Source organism: Cetorhinus maximus, chromosome 5, assembly GCF_964194155.1.
Source record: "Cetorhinus maximus chromosome 5, sCetMax3.hap1.1, whole genome shotgun sequence".
NCBI lineage: Eukaryota > Metazoa > Chordata > Chondrichthyes > Lamniformes > Cetorhinidae > Cetorhinus > Cetorhinus maximus.
Window position 1 is genome coordinate 11,787,311 of NC_135883.1, and position 26,197 is coordinate 11,813,507.

A 26,197-nucleotide genomic window follows, 5' to 3' on the forward strand; every position below is an offset into this window, starting at 1 on the left:
GCATTACTCAAGATACCATGGCTGGCTATGATTGGGAAACCAACAGGAAAAGATTTAAAGGTGTTTATTTGACGACCTCAAAACAGCAGTCCTGAATGGAATGCACCTCCAAACTAAAAGCCGACTGTGATTCTGATTTAAAATTTAAATTATTGCTTCCAGGAATGAGATTTCACAGTTCCATTGTTTTCTTTCTGGGCCTTCAAGATTGAGTGGCATGTCAGGAACATTTTTTTAAATCTATTCTTTCACACAAGATGGACATTGCTGGTAAGGCCATCTATTGCCCATCCCTAACTGCCCTTGAACTGAATGGCTTGCTCTGCTATTTCAAAGGGCAGTTAAAAGAGTCAACCACACTTCTGTGGATCTGGAGTCACATGTGAGGATGGCAGATTTTTGGGTTTTTACAATAATCTTCATGGTCATCATTACTGAGAGCAGCTTTTATTAATTACATTTTAATTCCACCACTTGCCATGGTGGGATTTGAACCCATATCCGCAAAGCGTTAGTCTCTGGATTACTAGTCCAGTGACGTTAACATTGTGCCATCATCTCCCACTTCGCAATGTCAAGGTCCTTACAATATGAACGACCAAACCAAAGCGGTTGTGAGATTAATTCATATTAATAATGCAAATTCCGCCATTTCATGACACACAGGATGCTCGTGGCAAGAGGGTAACCCTTTCTTTGCCATCAATTGCTGGGTTTTATATTCAATAATAATGGCAGATGCCATGAGCTCACCATTATTTTTCAAGCAGTTTCTGGGCCTTTGTATTTCTGCTTCTATACATGTAATATAATGCATAAATTAAAGGAATATACAACCAAGTTTGCAACAAATGTAATCTTATGGAAAGATATGTGATAACTTGAAAGGCTTGGCGTCTGGAAAAGGTGGAACTCAGTGGGGTGGAGGGTGTGGGGTGGATGGAAATTGCAGACAATATTTAATGGAGGTGGTGGGAGATTCACGCTCCGGCTGGAGAGTCGGCAGGAGGCCCACATGACCTTTTTTAGGGAAGGCCACCAAATTAAGTGCCATTCAGGCACTTGACAGGCCGACAGCAAGCTTTTTCTGGGATCAAGGACCCTGAGAGCAGGCGTCACACCCACCAATATCCGTGAGCCAATTAGAGGCCGGCAGGCCTATTGAATGGTAGTGCCACCGGGGAGGCGGTGGCTGCTGCCACTACTACACCAACGCAAGGCCATGGATCATGGAGCGACCCAGGCCACAGCTGAGCAATGGCAGGAGAGGGTTTGTGGGGTTGGGTACAGAGGGGAGGTGTGTTACAGGGATTGGCAACAAGGGCAGGGGATGGCTTCCCCCTTTCCCGATGCCAGGTCCCGCGATCATGCAGTGAGTGCCTTTGAACGAGGCACCCCCTTGGAGGCCGCGCAGGTTTGCTTGCCTTGCTTTCTGCATGGTGAGCTCCCTCCAGCCTGCCACTGGGTAATACCAGTGGTGGGGGGGATGAGGCCCTTGATGCCCACTTTGAGGGCCCCAATTGGCAGTGGGCAGGAAGGCTGTCCACAGGGTTTCCACCTGCCACCCTCCCGTCTCATGTCTTCCCTGCCACCAAACCTGCCTTGTGGAGGTCATTCCCTCCTAGGAGTTACATCAGGATTCCACCCTGCATACACTGACCTTCTAAATTCCAGTGGGGTGTATGTATAAATCTTCTCCTTTCCACCTCGACACCAATAAAGGGGTTATCTGATGTGTTGCTATGGTACCTTGTGAAATTCCATTCACTCTGCCCTTAAAAGAACCAAACAGAGCTTTCAAAAGTTGGGTGCAGGCCTAAGCAGCATTGAAGGAATCAAGACATGCTCCAGAAACTCCCAGGAGAAAACTTTAAAATATCCACATATTAAGAGAGAAAGGTCAATATAACAGGCAGCATTTCTTTGGCTTTGGAAGATCCTCAGTGTCCCCCCTATGGTTCGGTGGTTCTCTGGCATCAGTCAGTAGATTGGGTAATGCATCTTTGCAGGTGTTCCTACCCCTTTGAAGAAGTTGCCATGATTTAGGACCAGTCCTTCAACTTTAGCTCCAGGCACACGGGGATTATATTCCACTCTACTTCCACTGGTGGAGTGGGCCGAAATTTTACTTCACACCTACTAGCAGTTAACGCTGTGAACAAGACACGTCCCCATCTCCACAGCAGCACAGAATGCGGTACAGTTTGTGACTTACATGGTTATGTGTATTCTTCCAGTGGTGAAATACCAGTGGTGAAATTCCATCCTTATATCTTCTGGACAAATCTCTAGTCCAGTGCAGACTAGAACATATGGGTTTGGCATAGAGCAAGAGGAAATTAAAATGTTCTTTGGGTCCTAAAGGAAAACCTATGGGCTGAATTTTTCATCCCGCAGGCAGGAGCGCGCCAGACCCGAACGGGAGAGCATCCCAACGTCATCGTGCTCTCACGCTATATTTCACTCATCGGGCACGCGCCAGCACCCGCCATTAATTAACAGGCCACTTTCGGCCGTTAACAATCCCATTGTATGGGCTTTTTCGTTGCCCGTGCGATTTTCTGCTCATCGCACGGGCAAAACAGGCAGGCGACCAGCTGACATTTTCACAAACCTCATCCAAGGGCGGGATAAACAGCAGCAATGCCAGTGTGAATAGGTTTGAAGATAGTTTGCAGCTGGTTTCTTATTGGTTCTTGGCAGCTTCATCTCTGTTCGGGGCTTCATTCTTAGCATTTCCAGGCTTCATTTCAGGACTCATTGCTGTCTCCAAGGCCCTCGGAGGATTCAGAACGTGTGGACCCTTCCAGGTATCAGACAGCCTTCCCTTACCCTGGTAATGGGGATTGCGGTCTCCGTCAGTGGCACCTCCTCTGAGGAGGATGAGAGGGGCAGAAGGGAGAGGAAGCCAGGTGTCCCAATGCAGCTTCCAGGGGAAGGACCTGTGGGAGGAGAGGCGCAGGCACAAGGGGCACAGGGCCAGCTGGAAGTCCAAGGCGGAAGGAATCACAGAAGACACCATTATCCTGCTGCCAGTGTTTACAGACGATGATGCAGCTACCTCAATATGTCCGAGGTGCAATGCCGAAGGAGGCTCCATCTCTCCGGGGAGACTGTGACCTTCATTTGCCAGATGATTGGGCCTGAGATCAGCTCCAACTGTGTGGGTGGACACCCCATGCCAGTGGCTCTGAAGGTCACAGTGGCCCTCAACTTCTATGCCTCCAGCTCTTTCCAGGGGGTCAGTGGGGGATCTTTGTGGAGTCTCCCAATTAGCTGTCCACAATAGCATTAAGCTGGTGACAGAAGCTCTGTTCATGCGGGTACTGACCTTTATTCTTTACCGTATGGACGAGGTCAGCCAAGTGGAGCGAGCCAGAGGCTTTGCAGCGATTGCTGGGTTACCCCACGTCCATGGTGCAAAAGACTGCACACATGTGGCCATCGAGGCGCCAGCGGGTGAGCCCGGTGCCTTCATCAACAAGAAGGGCTTCCACTCCATGAACGTGCAGATAGTGTGTGACCACTGGATGCAGATTCTACAAGTCTGTGCAAGGCAGGTCCCATGACACTTACATCCTCAGACACTCCCAGGTGCTGAGACTCTTCAGTGCTCCAGCCCAATTGGATGGATGGCTGCTGGGTGACAAGGGCTATCCATTGAAGAGGTGGTTCATGATGCCTCTCCGTCACCCAAGAACAGAGGCAGAGAAGCGTTACAATATGAGTCATGCCTTCACAAGGGTGGTGGTAGAGAGGATCATAAGTCTTCTCAACATGCGCTTCTGATGCCTGGACCATTCAGGGGGTGTATTACAGTACCCCGCAGCGCAAGTGTCACTGATCATGGCTGCATGCTGCATTCTCCACAATCTGGCACTAGCAAGGGGGGACCCACTGGAGGAAGAGGATCTTGGCACAGCTGCACAGGCCACAGATGATGAGTCCAGTGGTGAGTCCAAAAATGAACATGGTGAGGAGAATGCTGAGGGCATGGAGACAGACCTCAGTAACCTCCAGGGAGGCAGGGACACCAGGGATGCCTTGATCCAATGCTCCTTCAGCTAGGCAACCAAAGATCAGCTTCAGTCACATGCCAGGGCTGACGCCTCCATCCTGGATGTCTGAAAGGACCCTTTCATTTGAATACAAAGAATGGTTGCGTAATCCGAGATTCTCACCTCTGTGCGCTGCGCCTGGCACCCCCGCCTCTCCACGCCCGGTTGCACGGGGAGCGTACCAGCTCACCAGCTCCAGGGCATCTTGCTTGACCAGGAGAGCATCAGCAGGTTGGGTGGGCCTCCGCCTGTACGTGCCTGTACTCTTGGTTTGGTTATGGCTTGCCTTCTCCTGAAAGGACAAAGGAGTATTGATTAGTCCATTCTCTACCTGCAGCGCCACTGCAGCCTGGCCAACCCCAGCTGTGGAACGCCTCACAGGGCACATCCGAGTTGTGGCTATCGAGCCACAAGGCACTCAGTCCAAGCAGCCAGAGCTCACCCCATTGGCCAACTCCGGCATGATTTACAGTTGGCACTCAGACTCTAGCACCCCTGAGGTCCACGCGAGGACTGCCAGACCTTAACACTTCTGCACACTGACCCATGCCAACATAGTACTTACCCTTCCTGAGCGCAGCAGGGCATTGAAGCGCTTCCAGCACTGCACCCATGTACGCCGCACCACATCCTGACTGCTAACCAGGGCTGCCACCTCCTCCCATGCCCTCTCGGTGACCTCCTCCGCTCATCTCTGGAGACAAGGACGTCCGTCCTGGCAACCTTCTCAATAGTTGCAGCCTCCAACTTGCCTTTTCAGCATTTCTAGATTCTTTCTAAGAAACCTGATTGTGGAATTGAAAGTGTTTTGTCTGGTCATGGAAACAGACACTGATTATTAAAACTCTTGAGTGTACTTGGAGCTGGAATGTCTGGTATCTCAACTACACGTTTGTTACAAAATATTGTTATGTCTTGTGGTTCCCAGAAATTTGTAATAGTCACACTTTTAAATACAAATGCTGGAGCTGACTTTGAATGTATTTTTCTCAAATCACTTCACATGCTGCGGAATGATACATTGTTAGTTCAGTACACAGGCTGTAGTGCATTTGTGAGTGATGTGGCATCCTGGATACTTATGTATGCATTTACGTAACAATACTGTTCGTAAATCTTTGTGCGAATAATATAACATCCTCTTTCTTTAAGAAAATATAATGTCTCTTTATATGAATATGTGTTCCAATCATTAAGTTTTTTTATACTATGTCTAAACTAAAGAAAATTAACAATTGACTTTCATGATTAAACTGAACACCTTAATGGTTTTTTTATTGCTTGTTTTCTTTTCCCAAAAACATTTTTCAAGGTATCGATTAGCTGGTAGGAAGTTGTGTCTCCATCTTGTGGATTTGGTTATCATCATTCTCAGTGATGCACTGCCAAGATTATGTGTGTTGCTCCTGGTGTTGTAGGAGTTGCGCTTGCTCTTTCTGATGTTGTGGATGAAGTTGTTAATGTCTCACCGCCTGTTGTTGGTGTTGTTTTGCTTGTTAGTGATGTTGCTGGTGTTGTTGATAATGTTTTCTGCTTTTCCTGCTCAGATTTCTTCTCATTTCCTTAACAGTTTTGGTCTCAATAATGTAAGCCTTCGGAATCTCTGCTTCACCAACAACTTTTGCTGGGCTACAGGTTCTCAGGATAGGGTCCTATACATGTACAGTCTGTCCTCTCAACAACTCAGGCAAGAGTTTAGCATGCTAGTTGAAGTGTTGAATTCTTTCTTCCTGTGCATCAGTGAGTTGGTGTCTTACTTCCTCCTGATCATTTGGAGGATGTATTTTGCTTGGCAGAGTAGTCTTATACTTTCTGTCATTGAGTAACTCTGCAGGTGATTTCATGTCAGCCTTGAGAGATATAGATTGGGGTAACAATAAGGCAAGGTTTGGGTCTTCCTTTGCTTCTTGGTATTTCATGAGGGTTGATGGTCCCTTGACCATCTGGACATGTCTTTCTATAAAACCATGTACCTTTGGGTAATGCGGTGATGAGCTGATAATGTTGAACCCATACTGTTCAGCAAAATCCTTAAACCCTCTGGAGGTGAATTGGGTTCCATTATTGCATATTATTCTTTCAGATATCCCTTGCTCAGAAAACATAGCTTGTACTGCTGAGATGATTGTTGTAGCTCTCAAATCTTTCACCTTTCTGATAAAAGGGGCTTTTGAGCATTAGTCTGCTACTGTGACATGCTCTCACAGTATGCCATGGTGTGGGTAGTACTCCAGGAGCTATTATCTCTTATTTCTGCTGTCAATTTCTATACTTCTGGCATATACTGCATGTTGATACTATTCTTTTCATGTCTTTGTAGATGCCTATCCAGTACACAACTGATCTGTCTCTGAGCTTACACTTCTCCATTCCCTCTGGTCTTCATATATCCTCTGGAGAAGTTCTGTCTGCATTGTTTTGGGTACAATAATTCTGGAACTAGCCAGCAGAAGGCCATCTTCTACTGAGATGTCATCTGTGATTGACCAATACTGGCGTATTGCTTGCTGTGTTTGCTGCACTTCATCAAGCCATCCCTGGATCATTTGCTGGGAGAAGATCTATAACTTTCCATGTTTGCTAATTTGACTCCATTTCGGTGATGTTACGTTCACTGGGTGATGGATCTATATGCCTAGATCTTTTATCTCGTGCAGCGACAAAAGAGATAGGACATCTGTTAGCACCATTTCCCTTCCTGGCTTGTATTTCAGAGTGAAATCATAACTCTGAAGCTTCAAGAGTAACATTTGCAGTATTGCTGGTGCTCCACACAGATTTTTCTTCTAGATCTGCTCTAGTTGATGGTAACCACTATCCACTATGAAGCTTCTCCCTTACACATACGATGGGGTTTCTCACATCCATACATGACTACCAAAGGTTCTCCCTCTTTGTTGGCATATCTGGTCTCAGCTGATGTTAGGACTTTGGATGCTAATGCTATCAGCTTTCAGTCTTGGACTAGGGCCGCTCCTAGTCCTTTTGTAGTCCTACTTGCATAGTGATAGGTTTCTCTCTGTTGTAATATGACAGATTTGTCTCCTTGCATATTACTTCCTTGAGTTTGCTGTGTTCTGATCCCCATGGAGACCAACAAATTAAAAGAACCTAATTTACTTAACAACCCCAATGAGAAAACCAATGGATGAGATTTCATTTTTTTCTAACTTTTTAACAATCAAACCAAAATCAACGTAAAGTAAACATAAATTAACAGTCAAATTGTGGTCAATACCAACTATGAATTAAGCATTAGATAGCTGTTACAACAACGATAGATCTCATGGATTTATCAGGCAGTCCACTTAACATATATGGTACGAATTCCAGCCACGAGGTATTTCGAAACCCTGAATGTCCTCAGTTTAAGATTCCAACTTCTTTTCTTTGAGGAGTTAGACATTAACTCTCATCTGTCAACAGCTTAACTCCATGTGCATAATCTTCACCAAATAGCGCACTTCTTCAGATCCTTTACAGCTTTGCTTCTGGATCCAGCCTTCTTAGTATTCTTTATTAACTGTGCCACACCCTTCTTTTCTTCTTCAGCAGACCTGTCACCTGACCTGCTTACGTTGCACTCTGGGCTCATGTGACTGCAGGTTTTAGTGCTGTATTTAGTGCTCTGCCTCCTCCAGTGTACTTTGCTGCATTTCAGCTGCTGCCTGATTGACACACTACTCCAGAAATTCCTCCAACACTACATAACAAATACCCAGGAACATTGAGAATCATCGGAGCATGGAAACGGGGGAGATTAATAAAAAAAGACAGTGCTTCCTTAGTATAGCGCTCGCCAAGATAATGAGGCTGCTATCTTGCCCAGTCACCTTGGGAACCGCACAACCCCTGCAGCACACACATGCTCCGGATGGTGCTGGCTCAAGGTTACGTAGGCCGGTTTTGGATCCTTTGAGAGGTTGCGCCAACATCCTGGCAATGCCTGACCTCAGCCCCCCATCGTAGCTGGGCACTGCATCCACCAGCAGCACTGCAGCCCAGGGCCCACTTCCTGCCAATCGTGGACCTTATCACAGCTGAAGCTCCTCTCTTTTGACTCTGACCACTGGCACTCATCATCTTCTTTCATTAGTTCTTATAGGTTTGATGTTTGTTCTGACATGTGAGGTATGAAAGAATTCATGTACTGGATCAAGCCAAGGATACTTCTCCGCTCTTCTCTTTCGGAGCTTCCATCTCAGAGATAGCTGTGACTTTTTTGGAACTTAGCTTGACCATGCCAGATGTGCAAACCATTCCAAAGAATTGGCAATCTGTCACCTTCACAATACATTTGTCTGCATTTAGCTTCATCCAGCTTTCCTGGTTCTCTCCATGGCTTCATGTAGATGGTGGTCATGGTCTTTTTCAGCCCCACCATAGACCTGGATATCATCAGCTATGCCAATCACTGCTTTGCATTCCTTGTAGGTCTCGTCCACTGTCATGAAACTATAATAATTTTCATAATATTTTTCTGATTTATCGTGAAGTAGGTTTATGGGGGTAAGTATAGTTGGGTCTGTCTGTGTGATTTACTTACATTTGGAGTCAAGTAGACTGCAAGTTTAAATCATCAAAAGAAGCTAGGTGCTTGACATGCTAACAAGTAAATATTGATGCTGGCTTAGCATGTCAGGTATGAAGGGGATTTTGCATTTTTCGATAAATGAAGGGATATTTGGATTTGAAAGGGATCTCAGTCTGTTTACAACTAGCCAGATAAGCAAAGCTAAGGAATGTGTTTATTTTTCCCAAAGGTTACTGACAATACATAGTGAGAAAATGAAATTGTTGTATTATGAGGGAGATACGATTTCAAAGATGTATGGAATGATAGAATTTACATATTAAAAAGAGAGAAACATATATAAAGGAGAATGAAAGGCTGTGTGTCAGGAGAAGGCCATGTAAGATCTAACAGGAGAGTGTGAAATAGCCTTAATGAAGCCTCCAGCATTTGTGCATAAGTCTGCTACCTAACAGAACTGAAGCTGGAGAAAAGTCATTTGGAAGACCACTGTCCAGGGTATTGTGTTAACTTGTTGAGTGTGTTTTAAATCTAAAATCTATTTCGGACCATTGCCTTAAAGGGAGTGTAACTGGGAATCAGGTTAATTAGGAATTTTAGGAGTTATTGTAGAAGTAATTGTAGTCTTATGTATGTGCTTGACACCTTTTATTTTGTTAATAAATATATATTTTTTAAAAATCTCCAAATGTCTTGGTGGACTTAGTGCCTCTGAATTCAGTGCATGTATCTCGTAATAAATACAAATGGTAAAACTGTTGTGATAGCGCAACCAAGTTTCCCTCATGGATTTGGTCCACCTGGCACACATCATCAGCCACGTTGTAACATTACTTTCTGCTGAAACACATTCTGGCTCACTTTAAGGCCAAAAGGTAGATGCAAGAATTTGGTACCGTCCAAAGGGTGTGTTGAATGTCATTAACAGCAAAGCTCCCTCATATATCTTCACATTGTAGTAGCCATTTCTGGCTTCAAGCTTGCTGAAAACTTTTGCCTCTGCCTGTACAGGCATGATTTCTTCTAGTGTAGGAGTAGGGTAATCGTTCCTCTTTATTGCCCGATTAAGATCTTTGAGATCCAGGTAAGTTCATAGCCATCCATTTGGCTTCTCTCATACAATGAAGGAATTTACCCAATGAATTATTGGTTTCTTCTCTAGATCAATGGTAATGTGGTACTCAAAGTCTTCAAAGTATCGAACGGTCTCATCAAAACACTCTGGGTACTTTTGGGCCAGACCTTGGAGGGCGGTTTTCAATGGATGTTCTACCTTCAACCTTCAGTGACACTTCCTTCATTTCATAGTTTACTGAGATCAGCTGCAGCTCTTTGCAACTGCTCAACTCCAAGACAGCAGAACCATCTATCTCAATGACGTAGAGCATACAGTTAACATCTTTTTCTTTGTGTGTCCCTCTGGTTTGGGTTGTTCCTAGCTGTCGAGTCTTAGTTCCCCTGTATGTTGTTAACATGCTTGGATTCAGAGCATCTTTCTTTGGAAAACCTTTTTCTTTCAAATTTTCAGGAAAGATCTTTTGCTATTGTCTGAACAGGGATGATGTTACTCGTGCTCCTTTATCAATCTTTACCTTCAGATTTATTGCTGCTTATTTCTCACCCACCTCTTGATCTGAATGGTTGGTGAATTTCTTTTTCTGGGGACTGCCACATCCAGATCTTTCATGCAGTTGTGTGGTCCCTACATCTCTTGTCTCCTCAAACTCATCGTCTCGTAACTTCCATGGAGTGGCAATCAGAGTCGAACTGCCACTCCGCTCCTACTTACTTACCTGTAAATGAAGCTGTAGTCACAGGGAACCTACTGGTGAGTCGGGGGGCAGTCAAGGGGTTCTGTAAGGGGTCAGGGGTGTGGAGGGAGTCCCGTGGAGGGTCAGGGACTTCTAACTTTTTCTGGGTAACTATCACTGCAAGACAGTAATAGCAGAAATCAGTGTGATTTTCGTACTATCGAATGGTTCCCAGTGCAAGGCAATTACCCAAAAGGAGTCTGAACTTCCCGGGTGATTGCCATGCAATCCTTATGTAGGGACTTCCGGGGAGGGGTGGGTGGTCTCCCAGTATATTTTGGGGTGCCCGGGGAGGGGTGGGTGTTTCCCCAGTATATTTTGGGGTGCCTAGGGAGGGGTGGGTGGTCTCCCAGTATATTTTGGAGTGCCTGGGAAGGGGTGGGTGGTTCCCCAGTATATTTTGGGGTGCCCGGGGATGGGTGGGTGGTCTCCCAGTATATTTTGGGGTGCCCAGGGAGGGGTGGGTGGTTCCCCAGTATATTTTGGGGTGCCCAGGGAGGGGTGAGTGGTTCCCCAGTATATTTTGGGGTGCCCGGGGAGGGGCGGGTGGTTCCCCAGTATATTTTGGGGTGCCCGGGGAGGGGCGGGTGGTTCCCCAGTATATTTTGGGGTGCCCAGGGAGGAGTGGGTGGTTCCCCAGTATATTTTGGGTTGCCCGGGGAGGGGTGGGTGGTCTCCCAGTATATTTTGGGGTGCCCGGGGAGGGGTGGGTGGTTCCCCAGTATATTTTGGGGTGCCTGGGGAAGGGTGGGTGGTTCCCCAGTATATTTTGGGGTGCCCGGGGAGGGGTGGGTGGTTCCCCAGTATATTTTGGGGTGCCTGGGGAAGGGTGGGTGGTTCCCCAGTATATTTTGGGGTGCCCGGGGAGGGGTGGGTGGTTCCCCAGTATATTTTGGGGTACCCCCCAGTTACAACATCCTACGAGCCATCATCACCTTCTAGGGTATGGGTGCTTTGGTTTCTTTTCCTTCTCATTTACCCTGTTGCTCTGCCTCCTTTACCACCTTCTTTCTTTGCTCTGCACATATTTTCCCAGTGACTGGTCTTTCCACAAGCTCTGCAGTTTGATCCATATGCAAGACATGTGCTTCTGTCTGTGAACTTATGTAGTTGTCCACAAGTCTTGAACATCTCTCTGTCTGGTGTGCATTCTTCTATTGCTGTATCACTGCATCAACCCTACTGACTTTCTCTTGACTTAACTGAAGGCTGGCTGTTCGGGTGGTCAGCATCTTCATCTGTCAAACTGTGGCTTCATGTGCTCTGGCACTGTCAACAGTCTGTGATATTGTGAGTTTGTCCTCTTCGAGCACATATTTGTGTACATTAGGGTGTGCAGAGCCCAAGATTAGCTGATCCACCAGCCTTCCATCTGTTTCTCTGAATTTACACTTGCTGGCTACATTTCTCAACATCGTTAAGAAATCTTCAACATTGGCTCATTGGTTCCTGCCTCAGGCTTTGAAATTCATATCAGCGGATCTGATGGTTTGACTCTGGCTGGAGATGTGTGCTAAACTTCTCAAGACATTTACTTGGATTTTTGCTGTTGTCCTCGCTCATCTCCCAGCTGTTGAAAAGATCTAAACCTTTCATGTCCACAAAAGAATGTTGCTGACCCTTTCCTCTTCGCCAGTGCCTTTTAGAAAACTACTGAATGTCAATCTGCACTTCAGTTTAAACTTCTCAAATGCCTCTACCACATCATTAGCCTCCCAACTCACCCTGAGCTGGAGATGGATGTTCATTGCTGTGGCCATTTTGTTTTTGCATGATTCACTCGGTTTTTTTCTCTCTCTCTGGCATGAATTTAGGTTGATTTTTCTCAATCTAATTCAGCATTTACTTCCTTTATAATGATTGGATTTTACTCAGACACCTGCTGTCACCATATTATGTCTTATGGCTCCCAGAAATTTGAAATAATCCCACTTTTGGACACAAATACTGGAGCTGACATCGAATGTATTTCTCAGATCTCACCATGTGCTGCGGAATGATACATTTTTAGATCGGCACACAGTCTGTAGTTCAGTAGTGAGTGATGTGGTATCTTGGATACATAATGTATACATGCGGATAACAAAATAGTTCCTAATTCTTTCGAATTATGTAAATAATGCAAATAATACTATAACAGACACCAAACAACTCTCAGCCTCAGGACTGAATGATTTAACCAACTCTGGTCAGCCAGGTCTACCTGTTTTACTTATAATTATTTCCACCACAAACTAATGTAAAATTGATTATCGTTACTGTAGACCATTAATGTCACATTACCCATGTAAAAGTAGTATGTACAACCTCTTTTATATAATCCAATGTCTAGCTGTATTTAAAGTGATTAATAACAAGTAAAGTTAACTTATCGAATAAATGCCTTAGTATTAACATAAATTCACTGATCCTGTGCTGCCTGCAGGCAGTAAAATGTAATGCACATACCTACCTGAAAAACCTGACATCGATTCAGCGTTTATAAAAATTCGTAAGCAATCACTGCTGATCTGACTTCAAATGGTGTCATTTGTAATGAGTATTGAAGCGCTTAAAAACAAGATCCATCCTACAGAATTCAAGGTTTGTGCAGCTTGTCAAGGATGTGGAAGCGATCTTCTGCATTCGGAGGCGATCATTAGTAATTGGAAGCACTTGGGAATTCAAGGGAATAATGCTATCACCAACTCTGGGGAAAAGCAAAGGACACGTCGCCAGGGATGGGGGAGGTGGCTCATTAAAGAAAGAGTCAACAATGTAAGTAAGAAGGTCAATGTGGCACCTATTGAGAAGTAACAGTGCAATGGAATTAAATTTAAAAGTATATAATGAATTAAGAAAGCTAGCGATTCACCTTCAGCAAGGCTCCATGACAGCATCTTCCAAACCTGCGACCTCTACCGCTTAGAAGGACAAGGACAGCAGATGGATGGATTGAAACAATACCACCCGCAAGCTCTTCTCCAAGCCACACACCATCCTGACTCACTATTCCTTTACTGTCGCTGAGTCAAAATCTTGGAACTCCCTTCCTAACAGCCACTACCTACTTGGCCGCTGTTCTTGAGTACCTGATTACTGAGATCTGGGAGCTGGCCGGCAATGTGGCTGGAGACAACAAGAAGGTCCGCATCAGTCTCCACCACCTGCGGTTCACCATCAGTAATGATGAGGAGCTCAGCAAGCAGCCGGGAGGAGCGACCATAGCCCAGGGCGGGTTCCATCCCCAACATGCAGGCTGTGCCTGCCCAGGAAAACTGCACATCTCTGCAAGGTTTATGCCTGAAAGTGAAATATCAGAAAAAGGTAAAACTATAATGAGAATAAAAATGTTTTAAAGAAAGCAATACATCGCCCAATGCGTGGCTAAAAACCATAATCTTGAAGTGCAGCCCCTCCCCCCACCACCCACCTCAGTTCTTCCCAGATTCCCCTTCCTCTGCCATACACCAGCAACACCCAGCACCCAGCTCTGATGGTCTGGATTTTACAAGCCCCCACCACCTTCAAAACCCACTGGTGAGGGACCATAAAATTCCACAGCTGAATCTGTCTGAGAGTTAAAAAAAAAAGCAGCTGCTGGTGTGCATTGATTGACAGGACATCTAAAAAAAAATTACCATCTGTTCCTGCAGTCTCAACAGAGTTCATTGTTGACATTTCCCAAGGGTTGTTATTACCGCTGAGGTCATCGTGAATGTTTGGCTGAATTTCAAAAGCTACAAAAGCACTTATCTCAGTGGGGATGCTGAGTTTACATTTTGATTGACAGTTTAAAGAGGTTTTGTGAAAGGGAAATCATGTTTAACCAACTTATTGGAATTCTTTGAGGAAGTAACGTGCTGTGGATAAAGGGGAAACAGTGAATGTACTGTAGTTAGATTTCCAGAAGGCATTTGATAAAGTGCCACATCAAAGGTTATTGCGGAAAATAAGAGCTCATGGTGCAGAGGGTAACATACTGGCATGGATAGAAGATTAACTAGCTAACAGGAAGCAGATATTTGGCATAAATGGGTCTTTTTCAGGTGCGTAAGATGTAATGAGTGCTGTGCCACAGGGATCAGTGCTGGAACCTCAACTGTTTACAACTTATATAAATGACTTGGATGAAGGGATTGAAGAGGTCATTGTCAAATTTGCTGATGACACAAAGAGAGGGAGGAAAGTAAGTTGTGAAGAGGACATAAGGAGGGTACAAAAGATAACTAACTTAAGTGAATGAGCAAAGGTCTGACAAATGGAGTACAATGTGTGAAAATATGAAATTGAACATCTTGGCAGGAAGAATAAAAGAGAAACATATTATCTAAATGGTGAGAGATTGCAGAGCTCTGAGGTGCAGAGGGATTTGAGTGTCTGAGTGCATGAATCACAAAAGGCTAGTATGCACGTACAGCAAGTAATTAGGAAAGCTAATAGAATGTTATCATTACTTGTGAGGGGAATTGAATACAAAAGTAGGGAGGTTATGCTTCAGTTGTACAGGGCACTAGTGAGACCACATTTGGAGTACTCTGTACGGTATTGGTCACCTTATTTAAGGAAGGATGTAAATGTGTTGGAAGCAGTTCGGAGAAGGTTTACCAGACCAATACCTGGAATGGGTGGGTTGTCTTATAAGGAAAGATTGGGCAGACTAGGCTTGTACCTGCTGGAGTTTAGAAGAGTAAGAGAAGACTTGATTGAAACATATAAGATCCTGAGGGGTCCTGACAGGGTAGATGTGGAGAGGATGTTTCCTCTTGTGGAAAAACTAGACCTAGGGGTCACTGTTTAAAAATAAGGGCCCGCCCATTTAAAACAGAGATGAGGCAAAATTTTTTCACTCGGAAGGTCATGAGTCTTTGGAACTCTCTTCCTGAAAATGTGGTGGAAGCAGAGTCTTTGAATATTTTTAAGGCAGAGGTGGATAGGTTAAGCAAAGGGCTGATAGGTTAGTGGGGATAGGTGGGATGCAGATTTCAGGTTACTATCAGATCAGCCATGATCTCATTAAATGGCAGAGCAGGCTCGAGGGGCTGAATGGCCTACTCCTGCTCCTTGTTCCTATGTTATTAAAGGATTAGCTGTTGCTGATCTAGTTATTGAAAGGTTTGTTTTTTTTTATAACAGATTGCCCACTTGAGTGGATTTAAAATCTTTGAATGGGTTTCTCGAATGAGGATTTTTTCTTTATCAGGTGTGTATGAGTGAGAGCTCTATTAGATTGTTAGAAATTTTTTTGTCATCCCTGCATGGCTTCTGAGAACTGTCCATTGTGGAAATTGGGTGAGTGGCTGCGAGGCAGGTATGTGGGTATGAGGTAAGGGGCAGGGGATGTGTGATGGGGTGTGGAGCTGGATGGAGGTCATGAGTTGACATTTGATAAAGTACCAAATAAAAGTCTTGCCAGAAAACTTGAAGCCCGTGGAATAAAAGGCATACTGGCAGCGTGGGATCAAAATTGGCTGAGTGAGAGGAAACCGATGGAGTGGTGAAAGATTGTTTTTTGGATTAGAGGAAGGTACACATTTGGGCCAGAAGTCAGTATCAGGACCACTGCTTTTCTTGATATATATTAATGAGCTAGACTAGGGTGCACAGGGCATAATTTCAAAATTTGCAGGTGACAAAACTTGGAAGTATTGTGAACTGTGAGAAAGATTAGTGATAGACGTCAAGAGGATGTAAACAAAATGGGTGCACCTGTGGCAGATTAAATTTAATGCAGAGAAATGTGAAGTGATATATTTTGGCAGTAAGAACGCGGAGAGGCAATATAAACCAAAGGATATAATACTAAATGGGGTGCAGGAGCAGAGAGACCAAGAGGTATCTGTGCACAAATCATTGAAGGTTGCCAGGCAGGTTGAGAAAGTGGTTAACACAGCATACAGGATCCAGGGCTTTATAAATACAGGCAAAAGAAAGGAAGTTATGAAGAACCTTTATAAAACACTGATTCAGCTTCAACTGGAGTATTCTGTCTGATTCTGGGCACCACACTTTCAAAAGGATGTGAAGGTGTTAGAAAGGTGTAAAGAACACCTCTTTTTATTTCTGTTGGACTGTTGGAAAGAACAAATCTTTTTATTTTCTGTTGGACCGTGGATTAAAATGACAATGGCTACAGTTTGAAAGACATGTCCATTGGAATAGGATGAGATATATATATAATGTTGCAATCCTGGAACAGTGTGTCATGAAAGGCAGGATGGTGCCGGAAAGGAGTCCTGGACCAAGGGAGCTGCCTGGCAACAACATTTTAATTGGCTGCTGACCAGGTGACCAGGTTTTGTGTGAGAGCAGTGCAAGAGAATAGCTCCTAGCCTGAAAGGAAAAGTACCTAAAACCTCTTGCTCATGTGTGTGGAAGATTCCAGTAATTCCACAACAATAGCTAGCTGGTTTTTTCTCCTCATATCTCTATGACCTGCTCTGTCTCTCTAAAAACCCCTGTCAAGAGGCAAAGGGGAAAATCACTGTTGGAGACATTGAAAGGCAAATGCTCAACCAGTGAACTAAATACTGAAAGTGCTGGAAGACCACCTCGTGTCATCAACAAGAACTCAATGGAATTTGGAAAACATCGATCAAAATTAACCCATCGAATCCTGTACTCCGGAATTGGTGCTATTGAATTGTTTTATCCCATCCTTAAAATCCATGTTTTTGTGTGTCTTTTGTGTCTTGTATGTGTGTGTGTATAGGGATTTAAGAAGGGATAAAGTTTAGGTTATAGAGTTAGAAATTAGCAGTTCATATTTCTTTCTTTTGCCACTAGTTAATGACAGTTTGTTCAATAAATAGTTATTTACTTATTAAGTTTACAAACCTAGTGCTCGTATCCTGTTAACCTAAATTAAACAGTTTGGTAGAATTGGGGCAATCTGGTGGTTTGATCAAACTTTTCACATTTGTCGTGGCTCAGGGAGCAGTGGGGCTTGATATTACAGCGCACTATCCCCAGTGAGTCATGACAGAGAATGCAGAAAAGATTTACAAGAATTGTTCCAGGGATGATCACTTTAGTTACTTGGATAGATTGGAGAAGCTGGATTTGTTCACCTTAGTGAGGAGAAGATTGAGAGGAGATTCGTAGAGGTGTTCAAAATCACGAGGGCCTAGAGTAGACAGAGAAAAATTGTTTCCATTGGCCGAAGGGGGCGAGAACCAGAGGAAACTGATTTAAGGTGATTGACTAAAGAATCAATGATGGCAAGAGGAAAACCTTTTTTTACACAAGTGGTTAGGTTCTGGAATGCACTGCCTGAAAGGGTGGGAGAGGCAGAATCAATCATTTCTTTCAAATGGGAATTGCATAAGCTCCCGAAGAGAAAAGAAAATGCAGAGCTACAGGGAAAGAATGAGGGAATGGGACTAGATAACCTGCACTTGCAGAAAGCCAGCACAGGCCTGATATGCCAAATTGCCTCACTCTATGCTGAAACCAGCCTATGATTCTATAAATTTGGATGATGCAATTTAAATACCTGCAATAAACTAAGAATATTGAAGAAATGCAATGCCATCAAACAAAGAAAATGGCAGAGTTCCCCAAAAATAGTAATACATGGGGAAAAATGCTGTCACATTTGTCAGAATATATAAAAACGGCTTTTGCAGAGCCTCCAACACCTACATACATTTAAGAGGTCCAAGACTCGTGATGTGCGCTCTTCAACTTGGCAAGCATCATTCCATTACCCACAGTCAGGCATTTGATAGAGAAACATAACTTAAATAAATGTATTGGAGAGAATCTTCCCCCCATCGGAGGGGTTGTGCGAGGTGCGCACCTCAGTAGCGCCTCCGATCGGGTCCGCGCTGCCATTTCATGTGAGTGGGCCAATTAAGGCCCGCCCAGTGTGACGCGCGCCCGGGAGTGCTGTGCGCACCCTTTGCGGGCGGGGGGGAAGGGAGTTCCCTGAGTCAGGAGTGTGCTCTCTCGCGCATGCGCGTGAAAGAGTGCAGAAATCTCCATGAGGCACCTCTGTGCTTCAGGGAAATAAGTTTTAAAGTTTTAAAAATTTTAATAAAGAAAAAAAAATTTAAGACATGTCCCCTCATGTGACAGAATCACCTGGGCTCTTCGCTTGCCCGCCAGTCTCCAGGTTGGCCTTAATTAGTTAATTATTGGCCTGAGCAAGCCTTTTACAGTTCGGCAGGTGCGCAGCTGAGTGAGGCAATTTGGCACATCAAGCCTGTGCTGGCATCCTGCAGATGCAGTTTATCTAGTCCCTCCCCCTCACCCTTTCCCCGTAGCTCTGCATTTTCTTATCTCTTCGGGAGCTTATCCAATTCCCTTTTGAAAGACATGATTGATTCTGCCTCTCCCACCCTTTCAGGAAGTGCATTCCAGAACCTAACCACTCGTTGTGTAAAACAGGTTTTCCTCTTGCCGTCATTGATTCTTTAGTCAATCACCTTAAATCAGTTTCCTCTGGTTCTCGCCCCCTTCTGCCAATGGAAACAATTCCTCTCTGTCTACTCTAGGCCCTCGTGATTTTGAACACCTCTATAAATCTCCTCTCAACTGAAAATCTAAATGACGTGCAGTGACGTCAGGACACATGCCCGACGTCACCCCACGTCATTTTACGCCTCGGCATAAAACTTCCAATTTGCAGTTGGAATAGTGGTTGAGACTATCAGCGCACACCTTTAATATGGATTAAAATGGACAGCTCCATTTTGGTGTCTGCAATTGGTCAGTTAAAGGAGGAAATCAGGAGGTTTCTCATTAGTTATCCTGCCCCTCCACAAACTTCAGTATGCTGGTACCTTGCTGAGAGTTTTGGCATTGAGAAAGATGTAAAGTTTCTGTACTAAACCACCAGGTACCCACTAAATAAGCCACAATAGCTTAGTACTTGTCCATTCAAGCATAAGTGATTTTTTAATGGTGTGTTAAGTCTTAATTATTGACAAACAATCCCTCTGGTGCTGAAAATTAAACTTTTATAAGTGTGGAGTGTAATGCCATCAGGTTTTGATTATTAATAGAGATTTTAATATATGTGTTAAATTGTTTTACTTTATCTCTTTTTTATCTTTCTCTTAATCCCATCTTTCTTTCCTCTCTCTACTTTTCTTCCTTAACGCGATTTTGCATTGAATTAAATATTTAACTGACACTTCCTACTTCAGACTCTTTGTGCCTCAGTGAGGATTCTTGAGCCTGAGTGGCTGAAGAGACAGGTTTTTGCTTGCCATCTTCACGCAGTCCCCTGTAGAGGACACTGTGCTGAAATGGATCTTTAATTAACATAAATTGACATGCAAAAAAAACCCATAGCAAGTCTGTGGACAGCTGTGAATGTAACAAAGAGCAAATACCATTCATTCACCACTAGCTGCACATGCAGATGGCATGGTCTCATCACGTTTATTCATTTTATTTGGCCCAGTGGGGGGTGAGTCAGGATTTCAGCAGAGGGGACATAGTAATGCCAGTTTTCTGCCCCAAAGTGGAGACTACCAAGCTTTCCTATCAAGCAGAACCAGTCAAAGGTTACCTGTCTGCCCTTTCATAATACTGGCTTGTTAAAGGAGGTATAGGAGAGCCTGCCAGATTTGCATTGCTTTCTAAAGCCCTAATTGAACTAGGTGTCAATAAGATATGAATAATGATTCCATTTTAAAGATAAAAACAAAAAACTGCGGATGCTGGAAATCCAAAACAAAAAATAAAAAATACCTGGAAAAACTCAGCAGGTCTGGCAGCATCGGCGGAGAAGAGTACAGTTGACGTTTCGAGTCCTCATGACCCTTCAACAGAACTAAGTACAAATAGGAAAGGGGTGAAATATAAGCTGGTTTAGGGGGGGGGGGGAGAGAAGTTGGGGGGGTGGTGGTTGTAGGGACAAGCAGCCAGTGATAGGAGGAGATAACCAAAAGATGTCACAGACAAAGGAACAAAGAGGTGTTGAAGGTGGTGATATTATCTAAAAGAATGTGCTAATTAAGAATGGATAGCAGGACAAGCAAGGTACAGATAGCTCTAGTGGGGGTGGGGTGAAATAAGACTAAAAGGGCATAAAAAGTATAGATTTAAAAATAATGGAAATAGGTGAGAAAAGAAAAATCTATATAAATTATTGGAAAAAACAAAAAGGAGGAGGAAGAAACGGAAAGGGAGTGGGGATAGAGCAGGGAGTTCAAGATCTAAAATTGTTGAATTCAATATTCAGTCCGGAAGGCTGTAAAGTGCCTAGTCGGAAGAAATGATGCTTGGGGCCCACAAGGTCCACTCCAAAGCCCCGCGTTTCATGCACGATTAAAGACCATTTGTGATCCAATTTCTAGGCCATTATTTCGGTTGCTGTATGCTGCTAAAAAGTGCCCTCTGAACTGATAGCTTTATTTTCCTTTAGATAGTTGACACTATCATTTGGAAGCTGGGCTTGGTGGTCCCGAGGATTACTATTGTAGGAATCCCCTGGAGTGCTTCAATGTAAGCAGGGTGCCTTCCATACACAAAAAAAAATGAAAATCACTACCTTGCCATCACTACGAAACATTGCCTGTATCAGCAGAATGTGAGATAACAAGTTTAGGTGTGTGCTATTCCTAGTTTTTATCTTGAAGAATCAAAGACACCACCAACAGGATTCCTTGTGTGCAATTTAGAAGAGTACTATACTAAATATTAAATTGAAAAATATTGTTGAAAAATTATTAGAACATAAAGGTAATGAACCACAGTGAGTAATTGAGAAAAAGATAAAGTTGTTTGAGTTGATTATTTAGATGCTTTAACTCACATTTAAAAGATAACCATTTAAGAAAAAAAGCTAGGGCCGAGGTTTCAGAGCACCACTCCACTCAACAGAGTGGGCAAAAGTGATGGTGACTTGGATGCCCCGTAGGGTTGGGTGGAGAACGTGAAAATTGGCATTGGGAAGCTTCTTGTTAACTGGTCTGTCAGTTTTTCTTGTTCTACCAGCAAACTGTTGGAGAATGCAGACTTCGTGCCCAGATGGGCCCCATTTGGGCCACTCAAATGAAACTGCACAGTGAAGAGTTTAAGGCCAAAGAAATTCCATTCTTTCTCCAGGGCTCACACACTCTTAACATTTGGGACCGTATGTAGGGCAAGCGGAAACTCAGCCTCTTCTGCTCAATTTAACAGAGGGTGGGATCGCGAGTGGAGACTGACATCCCTAGGTCTTGTCACAACCCCCATGTCTGTCGGGCCTCCTGCACTTGACATCCACTTCAGAAGTGCCATAGAATTTCAGCCCCTTTGTGTCTTTACAAAAGCTATTTTCAGAACATTCTTGCGCTACAAGTAACTTTATGGAAGATTTGTCTTTGTGTAATATTTTCAAAGGTCGAAGGCATGTTACTGGAAAAGCTCAATGGATATAGTAAATATTTTACCTAAAATAAATTTAAATCTCGTGACCTGTAGCCCCTGTTCCCAGTAGCATTTCCTTTGCGGTAAATGCCAGAAGATTTGCTGATCTTTTCTGCAGAAAAATACATGCCACAGAAATGATGCAAGTATGTTAAAATAGGGAATGAATTCTGCAGTGCAATAGGAATTTAGAAGCCTTCCTACAACCTGGGTCTGCTGGTTTTCCACAGTCAGCTCCCATTCTCAGCTAGAAGAGCTTTAGTGAAGGTACTGTGTGGAGGTGAAGTGCTTGTTTACAAGAAAAAGGAAATATTTTGTAAGGAGGCAGTCTAGGGCTTTACTATACCCCTATTAAAAAAACAGTTTGGATTGGCATTGAAAGAAGCCTTGAAGAACCCTTTCGGGAATTATGAATGGGAAACAATGAGAAGAATTTTTTTCTTACATCAAGGGTCCCGACGGCGGGCTCAATAGCAGAGTGGCTGACCACGGGCAATCGCACGGCAGCCAGCCAATTAGATATGCAGAAGTGAGGACCCTGGCCAATCATGCAGCGGGACAGTCAGTAAGTCGTTGGACCCACCATTACCTCACTGGGTTGAAGGTCCACTCGCCATATTTGAATGGCACCAGACAAGCAATTATACCTTGTCATTCAGCTGGAATCTGGATGCAATGAGGGTGTTATGGTTCTGTCTGGCACATTGTCCCATCACCATTGCCCTGCCTTTGATAACCCTCGACCCAACCCCATCCCTCTTGACCAACTGTCATTCACCTTAGAGCTTATCCCCATCACCATCGATCAGCCCCCCAGCACACTGGAACTGCCCCCTTTGACACTCCATCTGTCATCCTCAACCCTCCCTCTATCAACCTTGATATGCCCTCTGTTACCATCGACTCTCAGGACCACACCATTGGCCTTCTCTGTATTGCCTTTGATCTCCCCACGATCATGCTTGACCTCCCATCTGTGGAGATTGGAGTCCAGCTTCCTCCCTTTGTCCCCCATGAGCCTTCATAGGTTTGCCAATTTCCTCCCTCCCTCAGCCAGCCATGCTCCTTTCCCCTTTCACAGCCACCACCCAATTTCAATGCATCAATGCTTCCTCTCCCCGGTTCACCAAAGCTCCCCATACAAGAAAAGCAGCTCCTACTCATTCCAAGTCCAGCAAGAATATTACAATGCCTGCTACATACAACCTTTAACCAGTCGTGAAACTGAAGGCATGTGTTTCTCCTTTGTTGCATACTTAATTCCAAAGGTATAATTTAATCTTGCAAGGTTGTGTTTTAATGAGCATGCATGACATGCTAATATATTAAAAACAGGTTTCCATCGCTCGTCATCAGAAAGCATGATCCGCCCAATCCACTCCCAATTTAATAACCAACTTTCATCCTGTCATTGGGAAGCTGACAGTTTGTCTCCCATTCAATGAAGTGCCCCCCGCCCACATCATTTCCCACTCCTGGGAGCCTCACAAGATTCCGCCCGCCATGTGATTCAGGATTACCTAAAAAGGGGGAGACTAAATAGAAACTAAAGGATGAATGGCCTTTTGGGGCTGATTACCTAAAATGACAGTGTATAAAATTAGCAACACTTGAAGTGTATGATCAGATTTTGGAAATGTTGCACGCAAATTGTTTCTGAAGTTGTAATTCACCTGTTTCACAAATAGGCCACCCTCGTAGGATTTCTGGAATCACTCGGAAGACTCCAGAAAAAGTTCTATGCCAAAAATGAACGTTTGAATTGCCCAATCCGAATATACTTGATCGTAAAAAACGGCGGTTCAGCTGTTGGAGTAAAAGCTTTGAAGACAATTCGTTCCTGGGGACTGGATGTTGACGAGGCATTCATTCTTTCTGGCTTACCGGCTATGGAACTTTTAAGCAAAATGGGCCCTCATATTTACTTTGATGACCAGACATCAACGTCGGCAGCCATCGCACAATGCAAGTCACGTTAAGGGGTGGGCTGATCCTTTTAAAAGTCCTTGCTGTAGCTTTTAAGAGTGCCAACTGTACACTGCAAGGAAAATTAAAGTTATGTTACTGAAATAATGAAAAGCTACGTGTTTTATTTTGAATTATATTTGGCAATAGGGAAATCCCTCAAAGGAAAAAAACCCAGTAAGTAACAAGTATTCGTTCAGGAGGATGTCATCTTCAATAACTCCTAGCTTTATTTTTTTTTAAAAATATTTAATCAGTGTATTTGCATTTCTCATTTTCTGGATGGCTATTCTTACATAAGGTGAATCTTACTTTCACCATTATTTATGGAGGTATGGAACAGACCATTTCTGAAATGATTGGAAAAATATTTTTTACACAAAATGTTAATATCCGTCATTTTAATCTTAGGGCTGGGGTTTTCCGTGCTCGCCGGGGTCAGGCATGTTCGGTGGCGCGATCGTCCGCTCAGCCCTCCAATAGCGGGCCGCATTCTCCGCCATCAGACGTCGGGAACCTCACTGAAATACATTAGCATATCATTATTGGCCCTGCCTGCCGGACTCATTTCCCCCCCACCCCCTAACCCGCTGGATTGTCCGCCCACATTGCTGGGCAAACACACCGGTGCAGAACACATCTGGACAAGTGAGACGCTCAGAAGTCAGGACTTACCCTCCAGGGCCTTGCTCACATCGCGGACATCCGGGGAGCAGAAGATGCTGGAGCCCGACACCAACGACATACTGGAGGGATGTCCATGGCACGCTGGGTGGATTCTCATGGACATGGCTCTGCTGTGAAGCAGTGCACAGCAGTTGGAAAGTCACCATTTATACCCACAATGGATAATGGTCGAGCGGGTGGGAGAGGAAGAGGTGTTGGGGGGTGAGGTTGGGAGGGGGAATGAAGGTGTCATGATGGGGTGAGGTTGGGAGGGGAAATGAAGGTGTCGGGGGGTGAGTTTGGGAGGGGGGAATGAAGGTGTCGGAGGGTGAGATTGGGAGGGGAGATGAAGGTGTCGGGGGGTGAGGTTGGAGGGAGGGAGAATGTGGGTGGAGGTGTTAATGGGGGAAAGGACAGCAACTGGGGAGTAAGGTATAAGGAGGGTGGAAGGTATAAGGGAAGGAGTGCGGAGTGGGGAGGGAGTAAGGGTGGAGGAAGAAGTGAGCCTGGAGGAAGAGGTAAAGCTGGAGGAAGGAGTCGGGAGGAGGAGTTACTAAGGGTAGCAGAAGAGGTAAGGTGAAGGAAGGAGTCAGGGAGGGGAAGGGACTAAGTGGGGGTGAGAGTGCAGTCTGGCAGGGAGGTGGGAGAACTGGGGAGCAGGGTAGGGGTTCCGGGGGGAAGGAGTGTGAGGTGGGAAGAGGTGCAAAGGGGGGAAGGGATGTGGAGGGGGGAAAGGGGGGGAAGGGGTGCGAGGGAGAGATGTGCAGGTGAACATGTACAGGAGGGGTCAGATAAGTCTATATCTGCCTCCTGGGGAACAAACTAAGGGTGGGCATGGTATGGAGAAAGGGTGAGAATGACCGAGGGTAGAGTGAGGCAGGAGGGTGAGGGTTCGACGGTAGCAATAGAAGGGAAGGCGAGGGCGGTTAGTGGGGACCAGGAGGCAGACAAGGACCCTGGAGGTGGGAAGGAGGAGGTCAGGGAGGTGAATGTGGATGGGGATGGGATTTTCAGGAAGGGAATGTGTATGTTCACCTGGATATCCCCAAAGGAAAAGGATTGTGGCTGGTAGGTAACTGAGGGAAGGTGGAAGGAAACGGGGGACTGGGGGAGGGGAAAAGACGGGGGGAGCGCGCAATGCAGTGAAACCAGACCATGCTTGCTAAATCGAAAGTGAAACGAGAGTCGTGGTGGGCGAGATCAGGTGCTGCATGGGAGTGTGATCATTGGGTGGGCGGAGATGCAGGTCAGCTCAGAGGGACAACTGAGAGCAAACCCCAGCAGGCAGCATCGAAAGTGCTCAGGAGATGAGTGCGAAACATGAAGGATTCACGTGTGTGGGAGAGTGCTCGCATGGGGTTCTGAGAGGCCCTGCCACACACAATCTCTCATGGGCCGGCTGCCCCCTCTGTGGTGACAAAGGAAGAGTTTGAGGGGGGTCACAGGCAAAGGGGACTTGGAGGGAGAGGACAGCCTTTGGGATTCCTGAGTGGATGACCCAGGAGTGTCCAGCTGTCGCTCCTCCTCCCCTCGGGTGCCCAAGGGACCCAGCCTGACTCTTTGAGGGGAAGGAGCACCTGGAGGGATGTCGAGGTGCCCTGTTTCCCTCTCGCATTGCCACTGCAGCAACTCACCCATGGCTCCCACGATGGAGTGCAGGTCTTCATGTATCCTGCATTCTGTTATACCAGGGTCTCCATGGCATCCACCATCCTCCCCATGGAGACCTCCATGTGCGCACATATGGGCACCACTTCATCAGAGAGTAGGCAGACGCACTGCTCTGACTCACGAGCCACTCTGTTGCGGGCTTCCAGCAG

At 45.1% G+C, this 26,197-nt stretch overlaps 1 protein-coding gene across 1 annotated transcript in view; it reads left to right on the forward strand.

Annotated features, from left to right (window-relative positions):
• Positions 1-23,788, forward strand: part of LOC144680430 (cytosolic 5'-nucleotidase 1A-like) — a 114,777-nt gene extending 90,989 nt beyond the window's left edge. The window contains exons 7-9 of the mRNA XM_078541396.1: positions 47-62; positions 3,820-3,834; positions 23,435-23,788. Coding sequence (XP_078397522.1) covers positions 47-62; positions 3,820-3,834; positions 23,435-23,725 — 322 coding nt within the window. The 3' untranslated portion in view covers positions 23,726-23,788. The remainder of the gene's footprint in view (positions 1-46; positions 63-3,819; positions 3,835-23,434) is intronic.
• Positions 23,789-26,197: the final 2,409 nt, after the last annotated feature.